This window comes from Hippopotamus amphibius, chromosome 16 (genome assembly GCF_030028045.1).
Source record: "Hippopotamus amphibius kiboko isolate mHipAmp2 chromosome 16, mHipAmp2.hap2, whole genome shotgun sequence".
Classification (NCBI taxonomy): domain Eukaryota; kingdom Metazoa; phylum Chordata; class Mammalia; order Artiodactyla; family Hippopotamidae; genus Hippopotamus; species Hippopotamus amphibius.
The window spans coordinates 61,114,074-61,127,022 of record NC_080201.1 but is presented as its reverse complement, the minus strand read 5'-3'; the positions used below and the strand labels follow the sequence as shown (position 1 = coordinate 61,127,022).

Sequence of the window (12,949 nt, the reverse complement as noted above, 5' to 3'; positions counted from 1 at the left end):
TTTTACATGTAGATGTCCAATTTTCCTGGCAGCACTTATTGAAGAGGCCGTCTTTTCTCCATTGTATGTAAATTTTAATGGATAAAATTGTGTTTATATTTTTGAATGTAGTTATTTTATTGAGATTGGAGTTAAGGTATTCTATACTTTTTTCATGATTCTACCATTTTTCTTTTAGTAGCCTATTATAGGATCATGTTGACAAACTATATTCAGTACAGTTGATACATTTTCTTTGTCTGAAAGATGCTGAAATACACGTGAATAGAAGGATGATTTTAAAAACTGAAAAAAAAAATTGAAAATCTGTCAAGAAACCGCTTTCATTTCAGTGATTTAGTGTGGATGTATGTGCATACGTTCATGGATGTGCAAGTTTCTGGTTTAGATCAACGATATGATTTCAAAACTATTATATCTTTTGTAGTCAACATTATATCTTCAATATTTTTATGGATTTGAATTTTTTCTATGCTACCATGTTAATGGTTTAAATAATAATAAAATTACTAAAATTTTTTGTGTATTTGTGTGAGCCCAAATGTATCATGACCTGTTATGCTGGTCCATGTTCACCTTGGACTTCTTTCCAGTTTTCTCAGGTATCCCTTTGTCAATGTAGTTTTTTTTTTTTTTAAATATTTATCTTTATTTTTTAATTTATATTGGCTGTGTCAGGTCTTAGTTGTGGCACAAGGTATCATCAGTGTGGCATGTGAGATCTTTTTTGTTGTTGTTGTTACTTAACTGTTTGATTCTGAAGCTTCAAGTCCAGACCCCAACCCTCTGAGTTTATGTACTTGCTGGTAGATATCAACGTCTTGACCTGAGTCAAGTTTCTCAGAGTGTCTCTGATACCATTTTCTCCTCTGTACGGTGGGAACAGATCGTTGTCTAATGAGCTGTTAGGTAGATGAGAACTTCATGCTTGTAACGCATTTTCTAGAGTAACGTTTAGAGTAATAGTACAGTAATTTAGAGCAATAAGAAGTATTCCATCACTTTTAGTCGGTGTTGTCATCATCATCATTGAGGATTTTGACATTTCTCTAGAGCCATTGTGGACTTTGTCTCCCTCGAGTTGCCACTCAGACTGTAGCTCATCTAGATACTGACTTTCACTCAGTGTGTAGAACATCATTGCTTCTGGATAGACAACCAGTTGTTGAGTTTTATTTATCTGTGTTTCATGGATTTTCCACAAAGATGAAAAATCCTTATTAGTTGGAGCATCTCATAATCTCTTTTGAAAAAGCATAAGAAGTTAAAATTAGAGACAGATTCTGTCTCCAGATACCTTTACATGGACCTGTTAGAACACATGCTTTAACCAGTCAGCCCTTACCCCTTACTCCTCTTTTCCTTTTTTATGAAGACACGAAGTCTCCTCATGGCCCAGTGGTGAAGATACGTTTTCATTTCAGGAATGGTTGAATTTTGAGGATGTGGCCATCAGATTCACTCAGAAGGAGTGGAAATGCCTGGACTCTGCTCAGAGGGCCTTGTACAGGGACGTGATGGTGGAGACCTACCAGAACCTGCTCTCCTTGGGTGAGGATACTTTCCCTCTAGAGATGGGATTTGCATTTGCACTTTCTCGGGCGCCTCTTGGGAGGCCCTATTTTCTTTTTCTTTTTCTTTTTTTTTAAATTTTATTTATTTATTTATTATTTGGGGGGGCCCTATTTTCTTTGATCTGAAAGCCCTGTGGACTCAGACTTGATGCGGCTTCACAAGTTTAAACTGACTCTTTTGTCAGATGATGTGCCCATTTCATGTTACATCAGAGGTTGTTCTAGAGCTTAATTATGTATAAAGCTCAATGGGAAACTTTTAAAACATATCCAGTTTTCTGTCTTCTACCCTGTGGTTCTGACTCACTCTAATTCTTGGAAGAGTTATGTGTATGTATTACACTCTTCCCTATGCATTTAGAAGGAGGCAGGAAGTGGGTGAGTTTGTGAAATAGTTTTCCTGACCCAGCTGTAATCTCCTAACCCCACAGCTGTACAAAGAGCTGTGATTTTGGAAAAACCATACCGCTTTACATTTCCTTGTTCTGATGAGCAGGGCTTTTTTTTTTTTTTTTCTGATCTGAACATTGTCTCCATTTTTGGAGCAAGAGAGAGAGCCCAGGACTCTGGTAAGTGGTGTCAAAATACACAAAAACCAAATGGGTGGGAATGTATGAAAAGTGCAAACACAGATGGGATCTCATAAGGGCAGAGAGGAAGCCACAACAGTAATCGTGTTTGGGAAGCTCTTCTCACAGTGGAGAGTTTTTTGGGAAAACAGGAGTTCATTTATTGAACACTCACAGAGGAGAGGTTTCTTCTTCCCAACTTATCACTCTGTCCTTCATCATGTAAAATGCATTTTCACCTTCCAGTGGTGCTGCAGCTCCTACAGAGACAAAGGCAGGGTCTTTATCAAGATCCACAACACTCACCATCTGGTTTTTGTGAGCTGGTTGTTGCTTAACTTTGAGGAGGAGGATGCAGCCTGTTTTATTGAGGTTTCTTGCCCCCTCAGTAAGACTGATAAACGTTTCCAGGTTTTTTTCAGGTTTTCGGACTGTTACAAAAGCCTACCTCAGGCAGTGTGACAATGTTGTTCACATATATCAGTGATCATGTATTGTAGCCTCTGTAAATGGTATAGGAAGTTATCCCTGGACAACTTTGTTCACCTCTTTATATTTGTGAGGTGAAATATGAATGAAAATGTTCATTGCCTGTGTGCCATTGTTCATTTACCTCATAAGCTAATTTTGAAGAATCTTAATGAGAAAGCCTGTGAACTACAATGATACTTGGAGTGATGAACCCTAACCCTGACCCTTTCTTTGAGAGCTGACATATGTTTGTTCAACGTGAGTGTTTTTCTCAGAGGAGTTTGAAACTAGACTACCCTAAGAGTAGTTTGAATTATATTTTATCACTTTATTTAGTTAAGCATTGCATTCTTTGAGTGTTTATGTAACTTTTAAGATCGTATTTGGAAAGTTTCAAAACTGGGCTTGGTATAAGTATTACTGTTGGTATAATATCATGTTGTCAACGTGAAACATTTGTTTCTGAACTGTACTGAGAGGATACCTATGGATGTTTATGTCTTGTAGATATCTGTTCTATACATGTGATCAAGCAGTTAAAACCAAAAGCAAACAGTGACCGAGGAGAAGTATTCCAAACACTGATGTTGGGAAGAAAGCCGTGTAATCAAACATTTGCACATCCGGGGAATCCAGGAAGACTTCTAGTGTCGGGGCAGAGATGATGAAAGAAATGACAAAGGAATGCCTGTAACCCAGAAAGGAGATCACACTGATGGAAGAGGTAGATGTGGTAGAAGGGATGCAGGAATCAAGCCCATTGGAAACAGACTTCAATTAAACGTTCAGGATAAACTGCAGCGATTTAAAACTGACGGGGTATTTTATGAATGTGATGAAGTTGAGAGGCCTAGCAACAGTCGTTCCTCATTTTCACCATTTCAAAGAATTCCTCCTAATGTCAAAACCAATGTCCCTAATATCCATGGGAATGATTTTATCCATCCTTCAGTACAGACACAAGACCAGAAAGCACTCAGGGAGAGACCTTACAAATGTGATGAGTGTGGCAAAACCTTTTTTAATAGATCTCACCTCATTAGACATCAGGTCATCCACAAAAGAGAGAAATTATATAAATGTGGTGTATGTGGCAGAGTCTTTACCCGTAATTCAACGCTTGCAGCCCATCAGAGAATTCATACTGGAGAGAAACCTTACAAATGTAATGAGTGTGGCGAAACCTTTAATGACATCTCATACCTGAGGAGACATCAGATCATTCATACAGGAAAAAAAGTACATGAGTGTGATGTATGTGGCAAAGTCTTTAGCGGAAACTCACACCTTGCCAATCAACAGAGAGTTCATACTGGAGAGAAACCTTACATATGTAATGTGTGTGGCAAGGTTTTTAGTGTAAAAGGAGACCTTTATAATCATCAGTGAGTTCATACTGGAGAGAAACCTTTCAGGTGTAATGAGTGTGGCAAGACCTTTAGTAAAAAGGCAATCCTTTTAAGTCATTAGAGAGTTCATACTGGTGAGAAACCTTACAAATGTGATGAGTGTGGCAAGGTCTTTAGTCAAAAATCACATCCTCGAGTTCACTGGAGAATACATGCTGGAGAGAAACCTTTCAAATGTAATGAATGTGGCAAGTTCTTCAGTTGAAACTCATACCTTATAAGTCATCGGGGAATACATATAGAGAAACCTTTCAAATGTTTTGAGTGTGGAAAAGCCTTTACTCAGGTCTCAACCCTCACTAAACATCAGAAAGTCCATACGTGAGAGAAATTGTGTAAGTGTTAATGTATGTGGGAAGGTTTCGAAATTCACAGGTTACTGTTCTTTAGAGAATTCATAGTGAGGAAAAACTTTACAAATATGAGTGTGGCAAATTTTTTGTGCATTCAGCGTCACTTTCCATCAGATAATTTACACGGGAGAGCAACGTTAGAAGTGTAATGAGTATCTCAAAGTGTTTAGTCAAAATCTACACTTTATGCCCCAGCAAGAGATTTATACTGTAGAGAAACCTTAGAAATGTAATGTGTGTGGCAAATTCATCTGTGTTTTCAAGCCTAACTTAGACCATCTGATGATCCATCCTAGTGAGGGCCCAGAAACGCATAATGGTGTTGGCAATGCTTGCAGCAGGCCTTCACATCTTCCCGTTCATGTGATGCTAAATAAATGTATTTGGTGTAGTCAGCCCTTTGGTAATTCATTCTGGAAAGATTCCTCACACATGCTATGAATGTCAAAAACCTATACTTGTGTATAACATGACATCAATAATCAGGTAACCTGCACCAGTCAGAAGATTACAATTGTACTAAATTTCGCATAGCTTTTAGGTTGTACCTTACACTCAGAGTTCACCAAATACGTCATAATTTAAAATGCGATGAATAAGGCAAAGTTTGAAATTATTGCTCGTTCATCACTAGATATCAGAATATTTATCTTGGAGAGAAACCACACAAATCTAATGTGTGTGGCAAGGATTTTACTCAGATCACAAGTTGGGGAACATACTTGAGTGACACCTCTAAAGCGCAGTGGGTGTGGCACAACCTTTATCCTGAGTTCCAAGTATTAGGCAATAGCAGAACATACATCTTTGAGAGCAACCACAGAAAGCAATATGTGTGCTAAATTTCATAACTGAAGATCAGAACTATAGAACATAGAGAATTTATGTTGAAGAACAAACTTTCAAATGTAAAGAGTGTTTTAAATTTTTACCTTAAGTATGTATACCTTTGGTGTAATGAGGGCATTCATACAGGTCAGGATATATACGCATGGAAACACTTCAAAACAGTGCATCCATAGGGTTTACCCAGTAACCCATATTGGGGAGAATTCTTACAAATGGAAGGAATCTGGTGAATATTTTGAGCAATTCTTGCAACAGACCATAGACCAGAGAATGCATACTAGGAGTAAATCTTTACTTTTGTGAGATGTTACATACTGCAGAATCTTTACAAGTCACAACATGTAAAGACATGACATGTATGTGAGAGGAAAGAGAACGTGTGGAAATGGCCCGTTGTCTTCAGTGTATAAATACTCAATTTGAGTTTTCTTTGAAAAGGGAACATTACTATTTATGCCTTTCAATGTGAAGTTTGAAGTAAATGGGAAAAACAATTGTGATTCCATATTCGACCTGTTTCTTTTACGTTGTTGTATTCTTTTGCTTTTGGTAGTAATGAGGGGCATTTTGAAATCTGTAGCCTAAAGCTTGCTGAGCAGGTTTAGTTAATCATTAATGAATGTATAGAGAGTGTAGAAACGATTCTTACAGTGAATTGTAATCAGTCGGAACTGGGAACTGGGAAAATGATCAAAATGGTCTGATGATTTTTTCGTGTGCTTGTTCTGCTTAAATGTTTTGTACCCAATTTGCTTTGATTGAAAGAAACTATTACTCATTGTAATTAACTTGCCACAATCTGTAGCCACTGTAGCCAATCTGAAGAGTATGGGAATTGTGCAGTCCAATCAATAGATGCCAACTGTATAGCCTAGTATGATCTATAAAAAGGAAAATCAAGTTTGTAACTGGGCCCAGAATTTCAGAGCGTTAGCTCGTCTGGGTTCTCCAACTCTCTGAGTGTACTGCTTGGTTTCTTGCGGAACTGGTTTTCCTGCAACAGTAGAAGTGAATCACTAAAGGGATGTTGCCTGTAAGTTTAAATTATGTACAGTTGGCCATCTTTGAGAACCCTGCCACCCTTGTAATCAGTGTTAATGTCAGATACCTCTGGTTAGCTCCCAGGAACTGTACTGACCAGGGCCACCTGTGAATGGCTTCAGGAAGGAAGAAATTAATACACCCCTTCTGGTGTGTCAACAGAAAATCGCTCCGTCTAAGAAATGGATGATTTCATTGGAGCCACATTTGAGGATCATACCCCAGGAAGAGCATCTCAGAAAGTTCTGAGAACTGTCCTGCCTGTTAGAAATCAAGGCAGAGTTATATAATTTTAGTTCTATAACTGTACAGACAGCTGTACATTCGATGACATATTATTGAGAGTTCACATTATCTGTTGCAGAAAAAAAATTGATCCCATGAGAAACCAAGCACAACACTCGGAGAGTTGGAGAACTCAGGTTTATTAAGCCGGCGGACCCAGACGAGCTAACGCTCCAAAATTCTGGGGCCCCGTTTCAGGGGAGTCTTCTCCTTATATAGGTTAAAACATACAGCTATAATTGGTACAAACTGATTGGCTACAAATTACTACAGGTCACGGGCAGTTACAGAGCGCGGGAGTTGCCAGGGGTTACACACATAGTAGGGGGTCCTAACAGGAACTTGTAGTAGCCAGACATTCCATTCCTATCAAGACTAAGGTCACAATTTGCATTCTCACATTGGTTGCAGGTTGACGTTAATGGTCACTTAACAAGTCTATGTGCAAAGGGTCTCAAACAAAGGCTTGGGGTGGGTGCCTGAGAGCCAGACATTCTTCCCTTATCTGATCACTCTTAGTCATTCATTTTACTGTTTAACTGAGAGTGGCCAGCAGGCCTTTGCAAGATAGAGGAGAGGAAGTTTCAATTTCCTCATCATATCCAGGTCTAAGTTCACGTAATCCAGGGCTAAGCATCATCTTGGTGGGTTGTGTGAGCCTTTACAAGATCAAGAAGGAATGTTGTCTTTTCAGGAGTCGTCCTTTTGGTGCTCGGGGACAGTTTTCTTTCTGGCTGAGCAGTTGTTCCTGCTGATGGGTCAGGTTTGGCTGATGGGTCAGGTTTGGTTGATGAATCAGGCAAATACGCCGTATGGAGATTTTGTATCATTTTTACTATCATTACTCTAAATTCCTTTTCAGGCATTTTTCCTATTTTCTCCTCATTTATTTGGTCTTGTGGGTTTTTTTCCTGCTCCTTTGCCTGCATGGTGTTTCTTTGTTTCCTCATGGTTGTCCAAACTTTTGGGGTTGCTTGTCCTTGGGTTTTTTTGCGTTATTCTGTGACCAGCAGAGGTTCCTTTATTGTTCGTCTGTAAGCGTCGGTGTGTGGGGAGGGAGAGGGTACAACAGTGGCTCCTTCTCCTGGGAGGGAGTGAGCAGTGGCGCACTGATGTCTCAGTCAGGCTTGGAGGTGCCTGTTGCAGAGGGCGCCGGTGGCTCAGGCTTAAACAGAAAGTCTTAGAGTTGGGCCTCTCTCGGGGGTTTTTTTCTTTTCTTTTCTTTTTTTTTTTTTCTCTCCGCAGCCTCCCTGCTGCTGGCGTTGCAAGGGGTTTTAATCTAGCCCCACCCGAGTGCCTGAGGGTACTTGTTATCCCTGAGCGCCTTAGGTGGCCCGCAGGGCGTCTCTCCACTGCCTGTTGCAGAGGCGCCGAAAGAGAGAGAGAGGCTATGCGCGCGGCTCCTCCCAGCCGCCAGTGAGCCTGCAGCCTCCAGCCGCCATCATGGCCGGGCCGCTCTCAGGAACGGGCACTCCTCTCCGCGGGCCTCCTCCCTCCTGTCCTCTTGGTCCGTCACTCTACCGGCAACAATGTTTCCCACACTGAACCAGCTCTCCTGCTCCCACACTCCCGCTCTTGGACCCTCCGTTCAGCCGCGGATCCATGTCTTGGTCCGGGAACGCTGAGCTGCGCTGCGGACCCTCCGAATGTTTCTCACTCCCTCCCGTCTGCCACAGCTCCGCCGCTTCACCCTCTTTGAGCCCTCGTAGATGCCTCCCTACCGGCTATGTCGGGCTCCCCGCAGTCCCATCCGGTGTCCGAGGCCGTCTGCTGGTGTTCAGCTGGTTCTCTGTGAGAATTACTGCGTCCTTCCGTGCATTCCCAATGCATCTGTGGGGAGGGATGCACTCCACGTCTCTCTACTTCGCCGCCATCTTTTCCTCCAAATACGCCGTATGGAGAGGGAGGAGGTCACAGGGCAGAGGAGAGTGTGTTTAAAGTATTCCTGTCTTCCCATAAAATGTAAATTTTATATCACAGGAGTCTGACTTGAAGCAGGACTATACTCACTCTGCTTTTAGTATCAAAGAAGGCTGAATTCTAAGTCAGGGAAGATGATTCTTTGGGACACTTGTTGGCTATCTTGTCTCTCTGCTGGTTTTCCGAGTAAAATTGCCGTTCCTTGGCCCAACAACTAGTCTCTGGATGTATTGGCCTGTTCTGAGGAGTAAGAGCTTGTCCTTGGTAACATGGTGATCTTAAGCCTTCATTACAGGCCTTTGATGATGGTCTCTGGAATAGAATCAATAAGATGAAGAGGCCGACTTCATTAGGTGTGGTTCATTTGCATCCACGTTCCCTGGAAGAACAAGGACCCTGAATTATTCATTAGTGTGTGAATTGGTGCCAGGGAGGAGCAGAGAATAATGTAAATGATGTCATGACTCATCGTTATTATGTTCAAGGTGCCCTTTCATAGATAGGCCAGTGTGCATTATAGTGCAGAATGCGCTACCAGCTGATCATGAACAAAGCAGGTAGGACATTAGTTGACTGGGTTTTTTTTTGTTTTCTCTGTGCCGCACCACATGTATGATCTTAGTTCCCAAACCAGGGATCGAACCTGTGGCCCGTCCAGTGGAAGCAGTGGAAGCATGGAGTCTTGACCACTGGATCACCAGGGAAGTCCCTCAGTTTTTTGTTTTTTTTGTTTTTATATGAGAGCAGAGCGACAGATTAGTGGGCACTGTTTATCTGGTCCAATAATGCAGGGGTAAAGTTGGGTCACTTTCTCCACTGAATGGCAATAGCAGTTGTGTATATATATATTTAAAGGAAAATTAGTCTTAATTCTTGGCAATTGAAGAGAGAAGTAATCTGGAGAGGAACATTTAATGAAAATATTCAGAATAGTGTGTGTATGTGTATGATTTACATTTAACTGCTGCCATTATTATATTTTGCTGCTTTTTATAACTAAAAAAAATGAACTTTTTCACAACTCTGTAATTCCTTTTTCAAACATTTTTATTCCATCTCAGTACTCTGTAGCAGAAGCTGACAATGCACCATTAGCATCTCAGGGTTGAAAGAATCTATAACAATTTTTTTCCAGTATAACAATTTAAAAACATGTATTGCTATTTTAAGGCAATGGTTAGTGATATAAATAATCATGTGCCTTAGTCCTCCAGTCTCAGACACCAGGTCCCATCACTGAGTTCCTGGAACTGAGTTGTGTCTTAAATTTGACCTTCTGCATTAATAGGGAAAAAAAGGGAAAAGCTGTTTTGTAGGGCGTCAGTAGGAAATAGCCCATTCTACCCAGGGGGAGAAATACGAAGTTGTTATTTGTATTTGTAACTCAGAGATTGTCCAGTTCTTATTTCTTAAAGCTGCTTAAATTAATTTTCATTTCAAAAATGTTCCTGGACCAAACCAATGGCACATGTCAGCCCCCTCCTCTCTGCTCTGGGAGACCCTCGTTGTCAGACCATTAAATTGCTTCACCTTCACTAGCAAGAGATACTAACAACGTGATATGAAAAATAGCTTTTTATTAAAAACCATTTTCATCTTAAATGGAAGCATCTTGGCATCTGACATAACAGGCCTACACAGCGCTAAGCTTTTACCTGCAAACTGTTACAGACAGTAACTTAATTTTTTTTTTTTTTTTGCCTTTGAGGGACTTGCAGGTTTTTTTTTTAATAAATTTATTTAATTGGCTGTGTTGGGTCTTTTTTGCTGTGCGCGGGCTTTCTTTTAGTTGCGGTGAGTGGGGGCTGCTCTTCATTGTGGTGCACGGGCTGCTCATAGCCGTGGCTTCTCTTGTTGCAGAGCACAGGCTCTAGGCACGTGGGCTTCAGTAGTTGCATCACATGGGCTCAATAGTTGTGGCTCACGGGCTCTAAAGCACAGGCTCAATAGTTGTGGCACATGGGCTTAGTTGCTCTGAGGCATGTGGGATCTTCCTGGAGCAGGGATGGAACCCGTGTCCCTTGCATTGGCAGGTGGATTCTTAACCACTGCGCCACCTAGTAAGACACCAGTTTATTTTTTATTTTTTTTTAAATACTGTTTATTTTTTTAATAAATTTATTTATTTATTTAATTTATTTATTGGCTGTGTTGGGTCTTCGTTGCTGCACATGGGATTTCTCTAGTTGCTGCGTGCGGGGGCTACTCTTCATTGTGGTGGGCAGGCTCCTCATTGTAGTGGCTTCTCTTGTTGTGGAGCATGGGTCCTAGGCATGTGGGCTTCAATAGTTGTGGCACATGGGCTCAGTAGTTGTGGCTCACGGGCTCTAGAGCACAGGCTCAATAGTTGTGGTGCATGGGCTTAGTTGCTCCATGGCATGTGGGATCTTCTCAGAGCAGGGCTCGAACCCATGTCCCCTGCCTTGGCAGGCGGATTCTTTACCACTGTGCCACCTAGGAAGTCCCCAGTTTATTTTTTTTTAAGAACTTTTATTGAGCTACAATTGACATACAATAAACTGCATATATTTAAATGTATAATTTGATTTTGTTTTCTTATTAGCAATGTACATATGGCAATCCCAATCTCCCAATTCATTCCCCCAACCCCCTTCCCCCCCACTTTCCCCACTTGGTGTCCATATGTTTGTTCTCTGCATCTGTGTCTCTATTTTTGCCTTGCAAACCGGTTGCTTTGTACCATTTTTCTTATTCTGCATATGTGTTAATATACAATATTTGTTTTTCTCTTTATGACTCACTTAACTCTGTAAGAGCCTCTAGGTACATCCATGTCTCTACAAAAGTTTCAATTAAAGTAATTCAGTAAAGGGGCTGGACGCACCAACCCCTGCAGGCTCCCCGCCCCTCCCTCCCTCCCTCTCTCCCTCCCTCCCTCCCTCCCTCCCTCCCTCCCTCCCTCCCTCCCTCCCTCCCTCTCTCCCTCCCTCCCTCTGTGTGCAGGGGCGCTCTCGCCCCGCCCCTCCACGTGAGGGCCCCGCCCAGGAAGTCCCTCCTGCCGCGCAGGAGCCCTGGCCGCAGTACCCGGAAGCAGAGCGCCGAGCCACGGTTCAGGAGCGGAGCGTAAGCTTTTTCTCTTTCGTGTAAATATGCGCTGCGCGGTACCCCGCTACCTTTCTTCTTGGTTCTGGAGTCTCTATGGACGTAAAATCCCGGCACCCGGCCCTCAGCCCCAAGTAAATGCGGACCCGCGGTTACGGGTCGGGTATCTTTTCCCTCGGGCTTGAATTTTCTCTGAGGCTGGTCCCTTCCCGTGGCTTTTCTGCCTTCGGTCCACGTAGACACCTCCTTTCGCCTCATTTTCCTGCTTCAAACCTATTACTGTCTCGGCCTCGCTCGTAAGGTCCTCTTCCGCGAGGTGGATTCGCCACCGCCCTTCCCCCTCCCCTCCCCCTCCCTCCTCCTCCCCCCCACCCCCACCCTCGCCCCCTCGGCCGTAGGAGGCAGCGCCGGCCGCCCGGCTCCCGGAGGGGCCGCGTCCTCTCCCCGGTCCTGGGATCCTGGGGAGCCCGACCCTCTCCTGAGACCCCCTCCCTCCCAGCGCCTCTGTCCTGGCGTCCGCAGGCCTCCCCTTCGTAGTCACCCGTGTGTGTGTGTGTGTGTGTGTGTGTGTGTGTGTGTGTTATGCGCGGGTGAGGGAGATCAGGAAAAGCAGAAATGGAAAGACTAAAAGTGAGGTAGAAAACCTGAGGAGAAAAGGATGAGGGAGAACCAGTGGGAACGTAGAAGGTGGTTGAGGGACGTGCAAAGAGATAGTACAATGAAAATGATTGTCTTGAAAGGAGCAGGTGAATATAGTGGAGAAATAAATTAAGCCGGATCCGCAGAGATTACAGGGCAAGGAAGGGGACCTGAGAAGGCGGGATAACAAAGGAGAGTCACTTCACACAGAATAGGGGGAGAGGATAAAAGAGTTAGGACCTTGGCCTTCAGAGCAACATGGTGCTGGGTGGAAAAGTGGACAAAGGGTGACGAGCAGAGGAAGAGGGAGAGAGCAGGAAGGAAGCACAGCCACCTGGGGAGCCTGAGCGTGGGGAGGAAGGGAGTGTAACAGGTACAGAAGGGGCATAACCCAGAGGGCAGAGAGGGAACAGAGGTGGTGGGAAGAAAGAGGCAGAAATACGGAGATTCAACACAGTCAAGAAGGGTGGAGAGAAGGTGCATCAAGAGGGGGAGCTAAGTGGAGAGTGGGGCAGGACAGGTAAGTAAGACGATAGAAACAGGAAAATAGAGGAAAAGGAAGAGAGAAACTTCTGAAAGAGGGTTTGCTGGACTCCAGTATTCTGTACGTCATTCATTGTGTCTTTAAGAATGAGTGGGAGAACTCGAGGTTTGGGGGGGCGGGGGGTGAAGGGGAAGCTGAGACGAAGTGAGAGAGTAGCATAGACATATATATATACTACCAACTGTAAAATAGGTAGCCAGTAGGAAGTTGCTGTATAACAAAGGGAATTCAA

At 43.0% G+C, this 12,949-nt stretch overlaps 2 protein-coding genes across 2 annotated transcripts in view; both read left to right on the top strand.

The window, feature by feature from the left end:
* Window positions 1-1,461: 1,461 nt before the first annotated feature.
* Window positions 1,462-4,245, top strand: LOC130839270 (putative zinc finger protein 702). The gene is made up of 2 exons (XM_057713340.1): window positions 1,462-1,551; window positions 3,122-4,245. The coding sequence occupies exon 2, from the start codon at window positions 3,299-3,301 to the stop codon at window positions 4,001-4,003; it is 705 nt and encodes a 234-aa protein (XP_057569323.1). The 5' UTR covers window positions 1,462-1,551; window positions 3,122-3,298; the 3' UTR covers window positions 4,004-4,245.
* A 7,258-nt stretch (window positions 4,246-11,503) lies between these two features.
* Window positions 11,504-12,949, top strand: part of LOC130838424 (zinc finger protein 347-like) — a 25,901-nt gene continuing 24,455 nt past the window's right edge. The window contains exon 1 of the mRNA XM_057711502.1: window positions 11,504-11,555. The gene's annotated coding sequence lies outside the window, so the exon portion shown is untranslated. The remainder of the gene's footprint in view (window positions 11,556-12,949) is intronic.